General features: G+C 48.1%; 1 protein-coding gene across 4 annotated transcripts in view; it reads right to left on the bottom strand.

The window, feature by feature from the left end:
* The window catches only part of CFAP44 (cilia and flagella associated protein 44), a 382,521-nt gene that overhangs the window by 222,005 nt on the left and 139,141 nt on the right, over window positions 1-21,375 (bottom strand). For all 4 annotated transcript variants that reach the window (XM_069202788.1, XM_069202786.1, XM_069202785.1 and 1 more), the window contains one exon: window positions 11,327-11,483. In XM_069202788.1, the coding sequence (XP_069058889.1) occupies window positions 11,327-11,483 (157 nt within the window). The remainder of the gene's footprint in view (window positions 1-11,326; window positions 11,484-21,375) is intronic.

Consider the following 21,375-nt stretch of genomic DNA (forward strand, 5'->3'; position numbering starts at 1 on the left):
AGTAGTATGAGTATTCGCGATCATGGGGGTGTATATGCCTCCAGGTATCTATGAGACGGTGGTCTACCATCCATTGACGCAGCATCTGCAAATTTTTGATTGCTTGGGAGGCTGCTATGGGGGGGTGTGATCTATCCGTGTCTATATGTGGAACGCAGTTCATATCCCCGCCCCAGATACATGTAGAGGGTAGGTCGTTTGAGAAGTGTGAGATTGTTTTGTGCAGGAATTCACTTTGTCCGACGTTCGGGACGTACAGTCCGTTCAGTGTTACTGGTTCCCCATCTAAGTGGCCTGTTAAATGTATGTATCTGCCCTCTATGTCAGAAACGCCGCGCCGCACAGTGTACGGGACCCCCGGGGCTATCCATATCAAAACCCCTCTTGCGTATGATGAATTTCCCGATCCGTGGACCTGCCCGCCCCACTTTCTTTCCAACCAGGGAATATCTACAGGGGTAATGTGCGTTTCTTGGAGAATGGCTATATGAATATTGTGACGCTTTAGGTGCGCGTGTATCCTATTGCGCTTTCTTATGCCCGCCATACCCTTAACATTCCACGTCATTATATTATATGTTGGTTCATTTTTTGTCATGTTAAGTTAGGTTGTTGCACACCTATTTTTTTGTACAGTTGGGTCAATCCCGTGACGCGTCCAGGGACTGCTGTTAGTCTAGTGCGCGCTGCCCACCCACGTCTCCCCTCCGCCACCAGCGCCCGCCCACCAGCCCCCCCAGTCCCACAAAACAACATTATCAAAAGAGAATAATAAAAATGAGAGCAAAAAAAATAATAGGCAAAAGGATATTTCGGGTAAAGCCCGGAGATAAACATAATGGCACAACTGGTGCCTAAACTGCAAACTGCGAAGTTAAGTTCCATTCGGGAGTGACTTGGTTGTCGGAGAGCGTGGTTTTGGTATAGCCGGGCGGGAACCGACCCGTCTCCAGGATAATTTTGTCCCTGCTCGGTCCAAATTGTAAGTACAACCGCTTTGGTTACCCTGTTAGTCTCAGTCAAGGAAGCTAGCGGCCAGAACCCATCCCAAAGAAACCACCAAACACCGCTCTAGGCCGCATAAGGGCGGAAGGTCGCGTGTCCCAACGCCGGACTCGTGTCTGTGGCGCAGTTCATATTCCCTCACGAGGCCTAGAGATCATCCGCAACGCGCGGTGTAAGGTCAGGGCCAGCCAGTAGGAAGGAGGAGGATGCACTTGATTCCCCTCCTGGGGATCCGCTGTCTGTAGCATCTGTGTCACTTCGGGTTTTGGATTGTGGTCGAGTGAAGGAGCTAGTTTCCCTTAATATTTGAGCTTGCTCTGATTCCATTTGCGATTTCGTTGGGCGCAATGTGGTCTTGCTTTGTTTTTTTTTCCTCCTGGAGCTGGGTGTTATCCAGTCCTCAGTTGTTGTCTTTTCCGTTGGCGGGCTGATCAAACCTTTAGCGTGAATCCAAGTCCATGCATCCTCTGGGGTAGGGAATATGAGCGTTTTCTCATCTATGGTGATACGCAGGCGGGCTGGGAACATGAGAGAATAAGTTATATTATTTTGTCGCAAGATTTGTTTGATCTTTACAAAGGTTGCTCTTCTACGTTGTACTTCCAGCGTATAGTCCGGGTATGCAGATATGTTATTATTTTCCAAGCTGATTTGACTGGAAGATCTAAAGTGTTGAAGAACAGAATCTCTGTCTCTGTGGTTAAGAAATCTAGCTATCATGGGTCGGGGTGGCGCTCCAGGCCGAGGGGGTCTGCCCGGTATTCTGTGGGCTCTCTCTATCATTGGTGATTTCGTGGCATCCTGAGTTTTCATTATTTCTTTCAGCCAGTTTTCTAAGAAATCCTCGGCTTTGGGTAGTTCCAATCGTTCTGGGATGCCAATGAATCTGATATTGTTACGTCTTGAGCGCCCCACCCCAAAAGAACCTTAAAAGAACATCTGGGTGAAGCCCCAGAAGTTTGGAAAAGATTTGAGAATTTTTGGAAAAAAGCTCCAGAGAGGGACCGACCCGCCGCGGAAATTCTAGCCGGCTTGCCTCAACCGCGACCCGGCCTGACTTCGTGGTTCGTCCCGGTAAAGAAAAACATCCAAAAAAGAGACTAAGTCCGAACGTAAAAAGTTGACCGGGACCTCCCAGCCATCGTATCCGAGAAGGGCTCCATGGACGTCAGATCAAGATCCAGGTTTACCCCGGTCGAAGGATTTTCATCTCGAAAAAACGACTAAGTCCGAAGGTAAAAGTCTCCACCGAGGAAACCCACATCGCGTATCCGGACAAGGGCTCCAGGAGGTCGGATTCAACTGGCAGGTTCGTCCCGGTGAAGAAAAACTTCAAAATAAAGACTAAGTCAGAAGGTAACTTTTTAACCGAGGCCTCCCGCGACCTGTAGCCGAGCAGGGCTCCATCGCGGTCGGCCTGAAAGTTTGACTTTGCCCCGGTCGAGGTGCAACCAGATGACCCGATTGGCGCTTTTTGTTTCTAAGCGCTAGAAAAGTAATAATTCTTAAAAAATTCATATCTCCGGTTCCCCTGAACCGATTTTAATCGTTTTTGTGTCATTTTAAAGATAAAAATATAAACTATTTTTATAAATTGGTTTTGGATTTTTAAACTGTTTCCTGTGTTTTATTTAATTACTGTTTTGTGATATTTGAATGCTTTACACTTTGTCTCCTAAGTTAAGCCTTGACGCTCGATGCCAAGCTACCAAGGGTTGAGCTGGGATTAATTTACTGAGACCCAACTGTACCTATGTGGAGGTTGGTGGCTTGTTGCTAGGTGTAGGTACCTACCTGCCCTACCAATAACCCATTTTCCAACACTGTCTGTCTGTCCTTTTAATGCTGAAGCAAGCAGTGCCTTACATGTTTCAATGTGTAATGCAGACCTTAATATTTACAGTTGGTGAAAGAATGTTAAGTTAGGTAGGTATAACACTGAATCATAAAAATATTTCCATTCTGCATGGCTCTCATTTCTTAGTTTCTATCTAGATATCAGATGATCCATTAAAAATCCATACATATCACTAGTCGCATGCTTGGCCAAAATACTTGGATATAAAATGGTCATACAAGTCAACTCTTGGATGCTGTACTGGAATCATTTTCTGGAGGCCTCAGGAGATGTGGTCTAGTCTATATGTTATGCTCTTGTCACCTTTCCAACTTGCTGTTGAGCACTTTGATTTCGAAGGGGTTTTAATTGATTATGATGATGATGAGCTGACTGCTCTACCCACAGGGTGGTATTAGAGAAAAAACATTCTCTACCAGCAAGATGGCACTGGAGAAGTTAGTTTATTTCACTATCACTGTGGATCCCTTTGCTTAATGTTTACAATTTACTACCAGCTGAATCACTCCGGCCATACTTCTTGCTATGTTATCACAATATTCCATCATATTTTACATACCTTCATAAAATTAGGCTAGTTTTCCTTATCAACTGACACATAAAAGCTGCCTTCATCAAAGAGCAGAAGTTACAATCCAGAACAAAGGGCTAGGATGGAAAGCAGTGTTACAAGATGCATACCCGTAATTATTAGATATGTTAAAAGAAGCAACTAATAAAATCACCATATAGGGCATGCAAATGTCTACACTTTAAATTTACTTGAAGTGTGTAAAGCCTAGGGCTGGAGGCAGAGATGAACTTACTCAAATAGATTCCAAACAACTTCACTGCAAAATCCACTCCACATCCTTCTATCAGATTCAATACAGTTACTTGAGGGCATGGATCAATGGCCAATGGTCAGGCTTTCAGATTTCCAACAATGAAGCCAGAAGGAGCTGCTTTAGACCTGAAGAACATGTTACTTACCTTCAGTAACGCTTTTTTTGGTGGATACAATATCTATTTCTGGATTCCTCACCTTCTGAATACTCCCAATGTACCAGTATTCAACTGATTTGTTTTCTTTCTAGCTCTCCACATCAACAAGGATGTCACAATGGAACATCTCAGCACGTGACTCCGTCTGAAATAATCGGAGCCATAAGAAGTCCTCGCCGGCGTGCTGACGTTAGTTTCACCCACTATTTTATTGTGCCTTTGAGGTGAACGGGTAAACACCAACATGTGCAAACTCAACACAAGAAGATACTGTATCCAATAGAAAAATCGTGACAGAAGGTAAGTAACATGTTCTTCTGATGGATACACGTACCTATGGGTTCCTCTCCTTTTGAATAGAATCCCAAAGCAGCCTGCACTCGGAGGTGGGTGCCTGTCTGGTTTTACCAAAAATCCTGCAGCACTGAATAGGCAAAATTACTGTCCCTCCTCACTTCTGATTTCAAGCAGTAATGCTTCGGGAAATGTGGAGGGAAGTCCAAGTTGCTGCTTTGCAAATATCCTCAACAGGTATACCGCTAGCCAAAGCAGAAGTAGTAGACTTAGCTCTGGTAATGAGCTCTAAAGCCTTTGGGAGGATCCTTCTTTGCCTGTGAATAACATATTTCAATGCAAAGAATGACCCATCTTGAAAGCGTTCTTTTGTGGGCGGCTTTGCCCTTCATCTTACCCACGTAGCCAACGAAGAACTGAACGCCCGTCCTAAACTCTCTTGTCCTGTCCACATAGAAACTCAGCACGCTCCTTGGATCCAGACGGTGCAGCCTTTCCTCCTCCTTAGAGGGATTGGAAGGAGGGTAAAAGGATGGAAGGGTGATGGAATGCCCTAAATGAAAAGAAGTTACCACCTTTGGCATGAAAGCCACCCTGGTTCTCAGCACCACCTTGTTAGCATGGAAAGTGGTAAAAGGGGTTTTACACTCTAACGCGCCTAGCCAACATGATTGCTATGAGAAAAACAGTTTTAAACATAAGGAACCTCAAAGGCAACTATACAATGGTTCAAACGGTGTACCCATCAGGTAAGTTAAAACTAAATTTAAATCCCACTGAGGCATAATAAATTAAGTGGGAGGAAACCTAATAATCAAACCCTTAAGAAACCTTAGAACTATAAGGGACTTTAAGAGAGTTGGTCATGTAAACAAATAAATGCAGACAGTGCAGACAGATAAACTTTTACTGTCACAACTGTGCAACCTTGCTGCGCGAAAGAGAGAGCAAATTGTACAACATTAGGCAAATGGGCCTTTAAAGGATCAATGTGTCTCTCCTCACACCATTTAACAAACTTGGCCCATCTAACAGTATAGACAGTTTTGGTGGAGTGTCGCCTGGCCGACAATATAACATCCACCACTTCTCCAGGCATGTAGGCGTAGGCTATGGAGGTGGGGTGTAGAACCTGCCCCTGCGACTGCGAGAGTAGGTCTGCCCTGTGAGTGAGACGGAGTGGAGGGCATAGCGAGAGCTGAAAGAGGTCGGTGTACGACACCCTTCTTGGCCAATCTGGGGCTATTAATACGACTTGGGCCCAGTCTTGACGGATCTTCCTCAGAACCTGAGGAATCAGGGGTATGGAAGGTAACCGTAAAGCAGCCAGTTGCTTCAGCTCTACTGAAACGCATCCCCCAGTGCTCCCTGCATTGGAAACTGGTGGCTGCAGAAAGACGGGCAGTGCGTGTTCTCCCAAGTGGCAAACAGGTCTATCTGAGGCGTCCCCTATAACTGGAAGACGTGAGAACCACCTTCGGATGGAGATGCCACTCATGGTCAGCCGAAAAGTGCCGGCTGAGACTGTCCGCACATATGTTGAGAACTCTGGCCAAATGTTTTTCTACTATGCAAATCCAATGGTCCTCAGCCCAAGACCAGAGTCGCAGAGCCTCTCTGCAGAGAAGATATGACCTGACTCCCCACTGCTTGTTGATATACCACATCACAGAAGTGTTGTCCCTTAAGACTTGAACTGACTGACTGTGAATGGAAGGGAGGAAGGCCTTGAGAGACAGACGTATTACCCATAACCCAACAGATTGATGTGAAACACCTGTTCCACTGGAGACCAAACACCCTTGATCTCCAGATCCCCCAGATGGTCTCCCTGTCCTAGAGTGGAAACATCTGATATGACTGTGGTCATCAGAGGTGGAAGACAAAACAGCCTCCCCGGCGAAAGGCTGCTGTCTACACTCCACCATCAAAGATCCACTGCAGTGTCTCTGGAGAATGTTATTGACTCCTTGAGATCTCCTTTGTGCTGAAACTACTGCTTGCGTAGGCACCCCTGGAGAGCCCTCATGCGCCAATGTGTGTGAGTGACCAGCAGAATACAGGAAGTGAACAGACCGAGCAGGCGTAGGACCTTTAGGACCGGAACAACAGCTCCATCCTGAAACATTGGAACCTAGGCTGAATGTCCCGAATCCTCTGAGGAGGGGTTAGGCCTGATGCAATGCTGTGTCCAGTACTGCCCCTATGAACAGGAGGCGCTGAGAGGGCTCCAGGTGAGATTTGGGCACGTTCAACATAAAGCCCAGGTTGAACAACAAGTGGGTTGCCACCTGCAAATGGAGCAACACTAACTCTGGAGACTCGGCTTTGAGCAGCCAATCATCCAGGTAAGGGAATACCCATATTCCCTTCCTTCTGAGATGTGCTGCAACCACTGCCACCACCTTCGTGAAGACTCGAGGTGCAGAAGTAAGACAAAAGGAAGAACCACAAACTGTAGTGCTGCGACCCTACCATGAACCAGAGATACTTCCTGTGCGACTGCAGAATGGGGATGTGAAAATACACACCCTGCAAGTCAACAGAAACCACCCAGTCTTCCTTGTCCAACACCAGACACACCTGAGCTAGGGTCAACATTTTGAACTTCTCCTGTTTGAGGTACCAGTTCAAAATCCTCAGGTCTAGGATGGGCCTCAAAAGACTATCTTTCTTGTGGATCAGGAAATACCTTGAATAACATCCCTGACCCTTTTCCTGCTCCGGAACCAGCTCCACTGCGTCCTTTAATAGTAGATTTTGTACCTCCTGCTGAAGTAACAGCAGGTGATCCTCTGAACAAAATCAATGCTGGGGAGGGAAGGCAGGGGGAAACTCCTGAAAGGGAAGGGCATACCCATTCCCTACAATGCTCAACACCCATGAGTCTGATGTTATTGACTCCCACTCTTGAAGAAAATGAAATAACCTTCCCCCTACGGCCAACACATGTTGCTGAAAGGGGAGAGAACTAGGGCTGCTTTTCTGACATGTTACCAGCGGAAGATGAAGTGGAGGAGGAGGAGGAGGGCTGATGGACGACACCATGTTGCCTAAGTCTCCCATGACCTCTGTAGGAATTATAGAGGGGGTTGGTAGACTGCTGATTCTGGAAGTGCTGCCTCCCATGAAAGGAGGAGCTGCGGCCAAATCTCCTAAACCTACGGTAAGGTCTATAGGTCGAGGAGAGTGTCTGAAGACCTAAAGACTTAGCAGAAGCCTTACTCTACTTAAGCCTCTCCTAGGCCGAGTCTGCCTTGGCTCTAAACAATCTAGATCCGTTGAATGGACGATCCATTAAAGAGGACTGTACATCAGGGGAGAACCCGACCCTCTAAGCCATGAATGCTTTCTACTAGCAATTCAAGTCCCCATGGCTCTAGCAACAGTCTGCAGTATCCAGGCCGGATTGTATGACCTGTTTTGCTGCTGCCTGACTATCTTGCAATAGTTTAGCAAAATGACCCTGTACCTCCTGCTGCAGTTTGGGGATGACCTCATTGGCCCAATCTGTCAGCACATGGATACACCTGCCCAACAGACATGTAGCATTTACTGATTTCAACACCATACTTCCTGACGAAGAGATCTTTTTCGCTGACCGCTCCATGCCTTTCGACTCCCTATCCACAGGACCGGTAGGGAAGGAACCAGGTTCAGCCCCTGATAAACATGAAGCTTACCACACCAGGCTTTCAGGTGTTGGATGCTGACTCACAAACTGCGGGTCACCTGGTCCAACTGGCAATGGAGTTTGAAACTGCAGTTGTAGTAACAGGTTTCTGCCACAAATCTAAAATTGGCTCCGACAAAGCCTCATTAAATGGTAGAAGGGGTTCTGATGTCGCAGAGGAAGAGTGGAGAACCTGGGTCAACATGTTTGACTTCAATTCTGTAGTAGGCAGAGGTAAGTCCAAATGTTCTTCAGCCTTCCTAATTACCCCATGATATGAAGTAACCTACAGAGGGGGTATACCCTCAGGGGATAACAATTCCCACTCAGGGGATGTGCCCAGCCCACTCACTACCTTAATACCTTCGATGTCGTGGGAAGGTAATAAAATCTCTCCTTCCTCGAGCTCCTGCTGCTCTTCCAAATAGTGCTGCTCGTCCAAGAGCCACAAGGCATCCCTCCTAGGCCTCAGCCTGGATTCCAGCCGCAGCATCAATACAGAATGTGCTGACGTTGCGGTGCTGGTGAAGCAGGGGCCGGTGCCAGGACCTTACTCTGGGCAGGACGAGATCTATCTGACATCGGTATCGGCACTCATCGCCGAAGGTGATAGTGTTTTCCTCGGTGCTGTTCCAGTCCAGTGATATGGAGTTGTGGGCACAAAAGGCATAAATGGAGCCTGCCTATACGGTACCGAGAAACCTCCAAGATTAAAGACCGGAGGACCCGTGGGGCCCGCAGGCACACAAGAGAGGGCCATCACTCTGTTAAAAATACTATACATAGCATTCAAGAAGTTGGATGGGTCCGCCCACGGAGCCAGAAAGGTCAGATATTCCCGCTCCTGTTGTGGAAGCTGGACCTCACCTGTTGCCTGTTCTTCAATTTCCTGAGCCAATGGAGACACAGGAAAAAAGTGTGCCACAGGACTCTAAGGCGACGGCGAAATTTCCACTAAAGACGGCACTGGTGACACCTCAGGTGACTTTGGTTGAGGAGGTGGAGTGGAACTCACTTCCCAAGTCGAGCAGCACAGAGACCTCGAAGCCGGAGAAAAAGACTAGGGGCTGGTATCTCAGGATGAGCGACGCTGCTTGTGCAACAACGAAGACCTGTGGGACGATGACTCCTCCCCAGGCCTGGATCTTCTACGGCCCCACTTCTCCCTCTTAGCTGTCTCCAGGAAGAGCTTCACCTCCCTTTCTTTTAGTGCCATCGGGTTCATGCTTTGGGAAGAAGAGCATCCCTCGATGTCATGGTCGGAACTTAAGCACCAGAGGCACTTTGTGTGAGGGGCAGAGACTGACATGTGACCCCCCACACTGCCTACAAGGCTTAAAGCCTGACTTTTTCGGTGGAAACATTGTTGCAGAAACAAAACTCAACAAGGAAACTCCCTCAAAACTGTGTAACCACCTGGAGAAGTAGAAAACACGTTAGCATTGGAGGCGTGGAAAAAAGGGAACTGACGTCAGCGAGGACTTCTTATGGCTCCAATGCTGTCAGACGGAGTCGCGTGCAGAGCTGTTTCATTGTGACATTCTTGTCGACGTGGAGAGCTAGAAAGAAAACATTTCGGTCGAATGCTGGCACATTTTGAGTATTCAAAAGGTGGGGAATCCACAGGTACATGTATCCATCAGAAGGAAAATACAGTAGGGATTTGACAAATTAGCTTTCAGAGGAATGCTATATCCTAATGCAGTGCGGTGCACGCCCTATCTCACAGTATATTTGTTAATTCCAGTTGTTGCCTTACAACACCGCTGGCATGAATCCTTAAAAAGCAGGGCATAAGGTTTTTACAATGCCATACTCTCTACAATGGAAGATAAATGCTTGTGAAAAAACAAGAATCACTCACTTGTTTAAAAATATGAGCCCGATTACTGTAGAACATCAGGAATGGCCCAAAAACAAGAATTTACTGCCTTAAAATAATGTACAGTGGGGAAGAGTCAGAAGATAAACCATGTGCCTCTCTCTCTTTGCCAAGACAGTAACTAATAAGAAAGCAATAATTATGTTCCGCAGCCAGAAACTCTCTTTGAGAGATAGAAAACAGAGGAAACCTCAAGTGTCTATATCAATAATGTTTATGCCTTCTATTAGCCTGGTTTAGGTAATGCTGAATATCAAATCATACTTTCTTCTTTTACAAGTGTTTCTAAACTCCCTTATCACAAATTTGCAGTAATTCCAAAATTATTAGAAATTCTGATGCAGTAATTTCAAACCAAGCATTACTGCATTCATGGGATTCATAATTCCAGCATGCAAAAACACTGCACTATTCTAAGAATTTACAAATTAGCTGAGAAATCAGTGCTCCATACTCATTTTTTCACAAAATTCAACATTTTTTGAAAAATTTCAAGGACATTTCCACCAGGTATGACCTGATAAAGAGGCCAAAGGACAACACTGAGGAATCACTGCATGAGGTAATACTGAATCACTCAGAATTACCGGCTCGCCCAACAATGTCTGTGACAGGCTCAATCAGGAATTTCTCTGCACTTTATATTTCACTTCATGAGCAAAGTTTAGGCCAATTTAAAAAAGAGTTTGAGTGAAGAAAAGTGGCATGAACAAGATCAAGGACAGCAGAGTAGCAAAGGAGGAGGTGTTGGACCCTTCTAGAACATCCTGTGCTGATATTCATTTAGTCCCATTGGATATACACCATCCAAGTGTGGTGTGACTTCTAGTGTGAATTTGCATCCTTTCTTGATTTTGACCTGCGGATTGATGTTACCTACTTATCTATGATAAATAGAAGAAAGGTTGGCCACAAACCCGGTGGGACTCCTCAAGTAGTTTTTATCATTGACATTTTGAAACATATAAAACTTTATGTATTTATTTTGGTAATCTGCGAAGGTCTCTAAAACTGAATATAGTTCTCAACAATTTATTCCTTTTTCATTTTATAACACTTTTGGGGAGATCTCTGCAGATTTAGACACTGTTCTGAACTTAAAGGCTTTGGTGACAGGCAAGAGGGTACTATTTAGTATAGAATGAGGTGGGTACAAATTATGGTGCTAGATTTGGAAGATCACATAGGGACTCAAAAAATAGCTTTCTTCACTGTTATTGCCTTTTCAAGCAATAATGCGTGTCAATGAGAACAACATATGAAATATTATGATGTAAATAACTAGCTTTCAGAAAGTAACTGTCAGAGGCATTGTGTTGTTAGAGTCTTTGGGGCGTGGTATTAATTGACTTTAAAATGTTTTGACCTACCTGTCAATCATGCTTCCACTCTGTGAGATTTGAATCTGATTAACCCGTGACTTAACAAAAACATTTTGCTCTTTTTTTTTTTTTTTAAAGAAAAACTGCCTACTGATTTTGCCTGCAATCAAAAACTATATGAATGGAATCTTTGGACAGGTACTTATAAAGAAACTACAGTACAATCTGAAGTTTCCTTAAACGTAACTGCTGTTTCCAGCAGATACTTGACTTAGATCTTTCAAACACTAGTAAAAGGTGAAGGATACACAAGCTGCAGGAGATTAGTTGGGACTCCAGAATCTGGTGTGACATATGGCTGAGGGCAGATTTCATCATATTTATAAAAGAAGGACTCTGGGATTTTCTTGAGTAACTCCTCATCTTTCTTTCTTCGTTTTCGTTTTCTTTTTTCCTGCTCTTCTCCTGAAAATAAACATGAGAGTAAATTGAGGTATTGACACTTCTAAGAGAGAAAAGGATCCTACGACATGTGATAGCTGAAGGTGAAGTGGCAATAAGAGGGCATTTATATCTTGCATTAATTCACAATAATCTTTAACTGTCAAAACCTAGTTGCAAAACTAAGAAAATCATCTCAAAGAATGGCCTGATGCAAAGTTGTACCTTAGCCCCTTTATTTTTCAATCTATGTGTAAAGGATTTTAAAAATTGTTTTATCAGGGCTTAATAGTTTCTTCCTTGCTTCAGTACCATTTACATTTTTGATGGACTCACATGAGCTATACATTTGTGATCACAATCTTATCACATAGCATACAAACTAAGCATTAGACAAATAAAATGTTTGTGTGTGAAATGTCAATCATTCCCTGAATGATCTGAAAAAATATTACAAATATCTAAGACTGAGGATATTTACCCAATAAAGTGGGGGTTTAATTACAAAACCTTTGCTGTACAAACTATATTAGTTGTTAAAAATGTAAGAAGTTTGATAAAGATGTATATAGGAATGTTCTACCCCTAGACATCCAATCCTAAGTAACTATGTTTCTGTACATTTTGCTATGTGCCGTTCCTGGGGTGCTTAAAGAACAGTTTGAAGCACCTGGATGTGATAGAAAATAATAACATTAGGAATGTTCCATCAATTTTTAAACCATACAACAAATCATGATCAAGTTCAAACTGTGGTAGTAAGACCAAGTTACATTATTTTGGATGACCAGTGTCGGTGGCTTGACCGGCCAAGATGGCGGTCGTATTCTGAAACCCCATCCAGAGCAAAGCCCAGCTAATTGGTCAGCAATCCAACAGAAAACGGAGAACTGGGTGCTGCAGGACTAGCGGTTGCTGTAGCGGAACCCCGAGGGCAGAACTGCACCGCCGGGTGCGGCCGGAGCGACTTGTGGCCACAACGCGGGAAGACACAAGGGAATGGTGGCGCCTGGGCCCACGCGGCGGCAAGCGAAAGGAGGGAGGCCAAGTGTGCCAACCCGTGCAATTCCGTGGAGGTGCGGAGGCCCGACTGAGCACAACTGAGCCTCGCTGTGACGGTGTGACTGGCGGACACCTGCCTGAGGGCTGGAGACAGTAAGCAGCACTGTGGGGGGGCACTGAGGCCTAACAGGGGCTGGAGGTCCCTCGGCCTGTGCATGTGCGGCACCGGGGTGATGTGCCCTGTCACCCCCCTCTTTGCACCCCTGCTAGAGAGACAGATAGCAGGCCTAGGTGGCAGCTGAGCAGCGTTGGGCCCCGGGGAGGCAAGTGATGCCTGATCCTTCGGGGTCTCTGGCCTGATTCTGAGGGGAGGAACATGCAGTAAGGCCAGCCGGAAGAGTAAGGCTGTCCGCGCTACTGTGCCCCTGGCCCATTACAGGACGTGCGTGGGCGAGCTTTGTGCCGTCGGGCACCTGGGGGCCTGAAGGCAGGAAACTGTTGGCCTTCCCTGTTGTGCCTCCCCGACTGGAGGCAGATGTCTACCTGGGCTTCCCCCCTGAACAGACATTCCTCCTGGGGTGAGCCCGGGGGCGGAAGGTGAAAGTGAGTGAGACTTTGGGGTGCACACACCGAGGAGCCTCAGAGGCAGGTGTAACCTGCTGGGGAGCAGGACACCTGGCATGTGCTGGAAACTGCTAGAAGGGGGGCTGCACTTGCTGCTGCGCACTCTGAGGGTCGCCTGGCACATGTAGGCTGGCCCCAAATGTCCCCCAGCCCCCGTGCTGTGCAACAGGCTCTCCCGTCTGTGGGTGGCTGCAGCAGGGGGACAAACAGGAGCTCAACAGCACCTGTGCAGAGGCCACTGGACGAGGGATGGACCGCTGAGAGGCTGTGGTGCCTAAGAAACGAGAAAATCATCCCTGTCAAGCCGCCTGCTCATGTGCCTGGTTTCATTACTGGAGACAGCCAGGACCCGGCCACCAACGACATGGTCACCTTCAATCCGGGATGGGGAATGCCTCGCAGGACCCGAGATGGGAAGCCTCGGTCTCCAATGGCCACAAGCTGGATGCGGTTCTGGCAGCAGTGGAGCGTATTGGCACAACACTTGATCAAAAGCGAGCTTCACTGGAGAGTAAAATTGACAAAGTGACCAGTGACCTGACTCTACTGCACGCAGACCATCGTAAACTGGCCGACATAACACGCTTATTGGAGGATACCTTGATTGACCTCACCCCTAAAGCCAGCCAGATGGATGCCTCATTAAGGGATTTGATCTCCAGAGTGGAAGTGTTGGAGCATAGGGCGGAAGATGCAGAGGGACGAGAAACAACATTTGTGTGATTGGCCTCCCAGAAGGAACGGAAGGAAACAATGCCGTTTCCTATGTGGAGAAATGGGTTCGCGAGCTGGTCTGGCAGAGGCACTCACACAATTATTTTCAATTGCGCAAGCCCACTGCGTTCTGACGAAGCCCCGACCACCAGGCGTGGACCCCAGACCATTCTTGTTTCGAGTCCTGCACTTTGCTGTAAGAGATGCTATTCTGCGAGTGGTGAGGTGGCTCCCCGCTCTCCGGGTTGACAACGCTAACGTGCTGATGTTCCCAGATTACACTATTGCTGTACAAAAGCGTAGGGGCTCCTTCTTGTCTGTGAAATGTAAACTGCAAGCACTTGGTCTGGTTTACTCCCTGTTCTTCCCCGCAAAACTGCAAGTGATAGCCCAGGGGAAGAAGTGCTTTTTTGACACTTCAGAAGCCACATGGGAGTGGCTGGAATAGTCTGGTTTGGTCACCCACCAGGAGCTGCTGCCAGAACAGGGAACAATGGAACTCAGGGCCCGCAGATGTCGAAAACCAAGGGCATTGCTGCGAAATATAATGGTCAGGATCAACCCCCCCTCCCCCACTTACCCATTAGTTATCGGGTATCTTCCTCTCTTACGTTAATCACACAGACAGGAGAGTTGGATGGTTTGGGCAGATACCTGTTGTCTCTCTGCTTGGATGGTATTCTTTAGTTATGTTTTAGTGGCCGTTATGTGTTGGACGCCACGCGTTAGTTTGTGACTGGAGCCTGGGCTCCTGCTGCACCCCTTCCCCTGATGACTTACTGACCTACTCAGTACTACTAGCCACCTCAGTGGGAGGCGAACTTAAAGATTTTCTTATAGTCACCCATCTATGACCCCAATTAATGTCCTCACTTGTAATGTGAGAGGTATACACACATCGGCACGCAGGTACTCCATGTACTCATACCGTAGGAGGCACAAGATCCACATAGCGCATTTACAAGAGACGCACATCACGCAGGTGGAATGCATGAGGCTACAGTAGCGCTGGCGTGGACAACTGTTTGCGACTAAACACTTCGAATATGCCAAAGGGGCCCTGATTTGGGTTAGACCAGGTACACCATTTGTGGCAGAGGAATGGGAGGTGGATGCTGGGGGGCGATACGTGTTTGTGCGGGGGTGCTTAGATGGTCGTGTGTTATTGCCGGGGTCAGTATACGTGCCAAACATGGAACAGGCCTCCTTCCTCCATGATCTATCTGGAGTTCTCTCCTGCAGATATGGCCTTCCGTTGCTTGTGGGAGGGGACTTTAACAGTGTGCTAGACCCAGACCTAGACCGCTCCTACCCACCACTGCCCATCGCACCTACGATGGCAGCGGCGCACGCACTGAGGGACTGGATTCTATGATGGCGACTGGTAGACTTGTGGCGCCATCGCAATGCTTGAGACAGGGTCTACTCGTTTTATTCCCATCTGCACCAACTACATGTGCGACTTGATAGAATTCTTTGCTCACATAACCTATGCCCCACGGTGCTGCAGATTACCTTGGACGAACTCACTAACCACAATCCCCAGTTCCTACAGATGGGATGGGACACATCTGTGTCTGCCGTCCCCACCTGGCGGTTGCATCCGGAGATGCTGGAGGATGAGCCCTTCAGGTCCTCTCTTGGCGCAGCCATTGCTGAATAATTTAATCAAAATACAGGCACTGCTTCAACTGGGCTTATTGAGTGGAATGCATTCAAAGCTTACATATGTTGCTATAGCCTGTGCACACAATGGAGCACGCGTAAGTCCATAAGCATGATTTGACCCGAGTGGAGAAAGAATTGTTACAGCATGAAAGAAACGTAATCCAAAGTCCCCTAGATGCGCGTGCCTTGGCTAACAAAAGGGCTGAGCACCTATCCTTGGTGGAGAGGCTGCATTGTCTGAACTACGCAGCTCATTCGGCACATACACATGTAGCAGCTGACAAATCGAGCAGATTATTAGCCTGGCTGATAAGTCAGGACCAGGAGCGCACTCCCATCATGGAGTTGCGGTCGGAGACCAGCGACATGCTTTACACTCAGGGGGAAATACATGACGAACTAACACATTACTATACAGCTCTATACCACTCGAGAACGCAGGCGAGCCCCAAGACGGTTGAGGAGTTCCTCTCCTCGCATCCACTGCCCCGCCTCACAGAGGAGCAGCGGGAGGAGCTAGACCAATCATTAACCTTAGCAGAAATACAAGACAGTGTGCGTGCACTGGCAACTGGCAAAACTCCAGGCCCCGATGGCTTCCCATCAGAGTTCTACAAATCATACTCCCCTACCACTGCGCCTCTCCTGTTACGGCTATACGGAGAGGCGCTGTCGGCAGCATCACTGACGGCATCCAAGTGGGAAGCATTGTTGATATGCCTTCCTAAGCCCGGTAAGAACCCAACAGGACGGGGATCATATAGGCCCCTGGCGATGCTTAACACAGACTACAAAATCCTGGCTAAAGTGTTGGCAACACAGATATCGCCTCTGGTGCCTTACCTGATTCACCCTGACCAGAATGGCTTTGTGCCAGTGCACAGCACTTCTATGAACATCAGACATATTTTCTGGGTTATGAAATATTCTGTGCAGCAATGGCCTGGAGCAGGATGCCTGGTGTTAGATTTGGAGAAGGCATTCGACTCCTTGGAATGGCCCTTCTTATTTGCGGTACTGTGCCTGCTGTGTTTTGGCCCAGGCTTTCTGAGACTAGTGAAACTGCTATACACGAATGCACAGTTCAGGGTCAAGACAGGTGAAGCTATCTCGGGCCGATAGAGGTGGGCAGGGGGACACAGCAGGGCTACCCCCTCTCACCATTGATTTTCACCCTGGCGATAGAACCTCTGGCAGCAGAGCTGCGCCGCTTGGGGGAGGCCTGGAGTATTCCGCTGGGGATGGTGAACATGTTGTGTCCCTCTACGCGGATTATCTTCTTCTGTATTTCAAAGACATCTCTAATATCCCTGCGGAGGTCGCAGGTACACTGCAGGGTTTTGCAACTTTGTCGGGACTACGGGTCAACTGTCTCTTTCCTTTTAACCCTGATTGGCCAGACTCTGGCCTCGTTCTATTGGGGTCCTAATTCCATGGCAACCCAGGACAAAACGATAACTGGGAGTTATTGTCTATCACACAATGGAAGATATACATGAAGGAAACCTTAAAAAGGTGGTAACATCTATCCGTGCTCAAATGACTTTGTGGCAAACCCTGCCGCTATCCATGACGGGGCGTGTCACACTCCTGAAGATGGTTGTCCTCTCCCAGATGCTTTATTACTTCTCTAACTTACCTCTACGGATCCCAACTAGGTTCTTCAGGGAGCTGGAGTCCAGGATTAGAGAGTTCATTTGGAATAAAAGCCGGCATAGAGTGGCACTGACTAAACTGTACTCGCCACGGGAAAAGTGTGGCCTAGCGGTACCAAACATGGAACAATACTACTTGGCCACCCAGTTGCAATGGGCGACTAGGTGGCTTTCTGGACTCCAGCTATCGGATACGACAACACTGACTCCATCTTGGACGTTAACAGCGATATCGTACCTGTTTCACACCAGCGCGTGTCCTCAATTCTAGTAAAGGTGGCACATTTTGTGTACCGCAGGAGCTTCTGCATCACAAAAGCAGTTACTCCATACACACCTGCCTTGGTTTTCCTGGGCACACACTGGAAGATTTATACACCGAGGATGGGTTGTCCCCATTTGCTACACAAGCAGAAGAAATGGGTCTACCGCCGGGGCAGTTCTTATTGTATAACTTACTAGTTACATTGCTGTCCCGGTGCTGAGGAGACATTTCCGTTGAACCACCAACACATCTCCTGGTGCAGTATATGAATGTCATGGGACAGGGTAAGCATTTGGTGCTTTGTCTTTCGGAGGTACTGCGAACACACACAACTCACACCTGCACCGCACTGCGAGTTGCTTGGGAGGGCGACATGGCCAGACCCTGCGCAGATGTACAAGTTACTTACCTTCGGTAACGATATATCTAGTAGACATATTCTGGTTGCAGATTCCTTACCTTTGAATTTCCCCAGGCGTCAGACTGGTTCCGGAGATTTTTTCTTCGAGCAGTACCCCTGCGCGCCGTTAGGTGGTGTCGGTCTACTCCGCGGGCATAGTTGTCACTGTGATGACATCGTATATAGGTGCCACCCGGCGCACTGACGTCAGTTTCTTTTCACGACTTTCCACGCCAGTAGCTTGGAGCCATGAAGAACACTGAGACTGGTGCACCAGAAGTAGGGCCCTTAGAGGGAAGTAGCTGTCCCTAGAAATCAGTTCGCAGAGCAGGGAGGATGGGCGGGTCGATAAGGAATCTGCAACTAGAATATGTCTCTACCAGATATATCGTTACCGAAGGTAAGTAACTTGTACATCTGATAGAGACTTCTAGTTGCAGATTCCTTACTTTTGAATAGATACCCTAGCAATACCATCCCCGGTGGAGGGATGCGAACTAGGGTCACACCAAAAAGTCCTGAAGGACCGAACAGCCAAAATAGCCCAGGCAGTAGTGCTTGGTGAACATGTGTAAGGACGCCCACGTTGCAGCCTGGAAGATATCCAGGACTGGAACTCCGCGTGCTAACGCTGTGGTAGCAGCAGTTGCTCTGGTCAAATGAGATCGCAAACCTTCAGGGGGTTGCTTTTTTGCCAAAGCGTAGCACATCTTGATGCAGAGGACTACCCATCGTGAGATGGTCCTCTTCTGCACCGCCTTTCCTTTCTTCGCACCCACATATCCCACAAAGAGTTGATCGTCCACCTGGAAATCTTTGGTACGATCTAGATAGAACGATAACGCTCTTTCTGGATCCAGACGGTGGAGTCTATCCTCCTCATGTGAGGAATGTGGGGGTGCATAAAAAGTAGGCAAGGTGATAGATTGGCCTATGTGAAAAGGCGTTACCATTTTGGGAAGAAAGGAAGCCCTGGAACGAAGCACCACTTTGTCAGGATGCATTGCTAGAAATGGTGGCTTCGAAGAAAGAGCCTGAAGCTCACTTACTCTATGAGCAGAGGTGATGGCAACCAAGAAAGCTGTTTTAAGTGTTAATAGCCATAAAGGACAATTGTGGAGAAGCTCGAAAGGGGAGCACATGAGGTATGTGAGGACCAAGTTTAAATCCCACTGGGGCATGATGAATGGAACAGGATGGAAAAAATGAGTGAGGACTTTAAAAAACCTCCCAACAATGGGAGATTTGAAAAGAGAAGGTTGGTCTGGTAGCCATAAGAAGGCAGAGATGGCAGACAAATATCCCTTGAGGGTGCCCAGAGCAGAGCCCTGCTGGGCAAGAGAGAGAGTAAAGAGGAAAACCTCTGAGAGAGGTGAAGAGAGGGGATCAATAGATTTGTTGATACACCATGCCACAAATTTCTTCCAACGTCAGGCATGTACTGTTTTGGTGGAGGGAAACCTGCCTTCTAAGATGACATACCAAACTTCCGGTGGAAGGTCAAAAGCCGTCAACTGTCGCTGCTCAATATCCACGCAAGAAGGCGGAGACTGGACAGGTTCAGGTGGATAACCGTCCCCTGCTGCTGCTACAGAAGATCCTCCCGAAGGGGCAGTCTGATCGGAGGATCGATGGCCATGCTGAAGAGCCGCGGGATACCAGACCCTGAGTGCCCAGTCTGGAGCTACCAAGATTACTTGGGCCCGGTCTTGCCTGATCTTCTTCCGAACTCTGGGCAGAAGTGGTATTGGCGGGAAGGCATACAAGAGGCCTGAGTTCCACTTGTGACGAAAAGCGTTGCAGAGCGAGTGCTGCCTTGGAAACTCCAGCACGCAAAACAGCTGAACATTGCCTGTTGTCTGCGTAGGCGAACAGATCTAACCAAGGCTCTCCTGACTGCTGAAAGAGACCTAGCGCCACCTCCGGATGGAGACGCCATTCGTCATCGACTACGCATCGATGGCTGAGTTCATCTGCTCTGGCTTTCAGAGAACCCGCCAGATGTTGAACCACCAGGGAAATGCCCTGGAGTTTCAGCCATGTCCAGAAGCGAAGAGCCCATTGACAAACTGTCCACAACCCCACTCCGCCTTGTTTGTTGCAATACCACATGGCGGGGTGTTGTCGGTAAACACCTGCACTTTGAGAGAGGGAAGGAATGCTTTTAATGCAAGTCGGATCCAAAAGGTTGATATGGAGCCCGGACTCCACCAGAGACCAGAAGCCTCTGATCCCCGCCTCTCCCATGTGGCCGCCCCATCCCTGGAGTGATGCATCTGAGATCTGGTTGGGGAGGGGAGAGGGATCTGTCCTTTGCCCAATCTGGATTTGACAACCACCACTGCAGGTCTTTCGCAGTTCCCTCCGAGATCTGAACCATGTCAGGAGATATCCCCTGATGCTGCGCCCACTGGAACTTCAGGTCACACTGCAGAGCCCGCATATGTCATCTGGCATGTTGGACCACCAGGATGCAGGAGGCCATGAGGCCCAGCAGCCTCAGAGTCATTCTCACCGAAATCCAAGATAGAGGCTGAAACATCGGTATCATAGCCTGAGTATTCTGGATTCGCTTTTCGTGAGGATAAGCCCAAAACTGCACTCTGTCCAGAACAGCTCAGATGAAAGGGAGCATCTGAGAGGAAGTCAGGTGTTACTTCGCACATTGATAGTGGACCCCAATACATGAAGGAGGTTCGCCATAGGATGGAGGTGGGAGACAACTTTCTGGGACGTGTTCGCCTTCAACAGCCAGTCGTCAAGGTAGGAGAAGACTGGGACCACTAACCTGAGCAGATGAGCTGCAACCACTACCATCACTTTCGTGAACACCCGAGGGGCACTGATGAGACCAAAGGGGTGCACAGTGAACTGAAAGTGCTCGTGACCTACCACGAATCGTAGGTAACGTCTGTGGGCCAACAGGACGGGAATATGGAAGTAGGCGTCCTGCAAGTCCAATACTACCATCCAGTCTCCGGGATCGAGGGCCGATGGGACTTGAGCCAATGTCAACATTTTGAACTTTTCCTTTTTGAGGAAGAGGTTGAGGGACCAAAGATCTAATATAGAACGAAGACCTTTGTCGGCACCAGACAGTAGCGGGAATAGCAACCACAACCTACTTCTGGCAACGGAACCCTCTCTATAGCTCCTTTGGCCAAAAGGGCTTGGACTTCCTCGTGGAGAAACGCCATATGATCCTCCGATATTCGATTGTATGAAGGTGGCATGGCTGGAGGAGGTGTCTTGAAGGGGAGGGAGTAGCCCCTTCGGACAAACTGGAGGAACCATCTGTCCGAGGTAATGGATTGTCTTTGGGGCAGGTGATGGCGAATCCTGCCCCCAACTGGTTCCTGGTGTACCCACGGACTAGGAAGGATTGGAGGCTGAAGCGGGCTCTGGGGTGGACAGGGCGAATGGCTTGGTCCCTGATCCCCGGGGTCGTGGGATCCTGCGGCCGCGCAGGGGCTGTACAGCATGCGTGGGTCAATGGCACGGGGGGGAAAGGACGCGGTTGGGTGCCCCTTCCGTAGCCACAAAAGAGACGAAAGGCAGACTGCTGGGGTCTAGGAGAAGGCGCGAGGC

Source organism: Pleurodeles waltl, chromosome 8 (genome assembly GCF_031143425.1).
Source record: "Pleurodeles waltl isolate 20211129_DDA chromosome 8, aPleWal1.hap1.20221129, whole genome shotgun sequence".
In the NCBI taxonomy this organism is placed as follows: Eukaryota; Metazoa; Chordata; class Amphibia; order Caudata; family Salamandridae; genus Pleurodeles; species Pleurodeles waltl.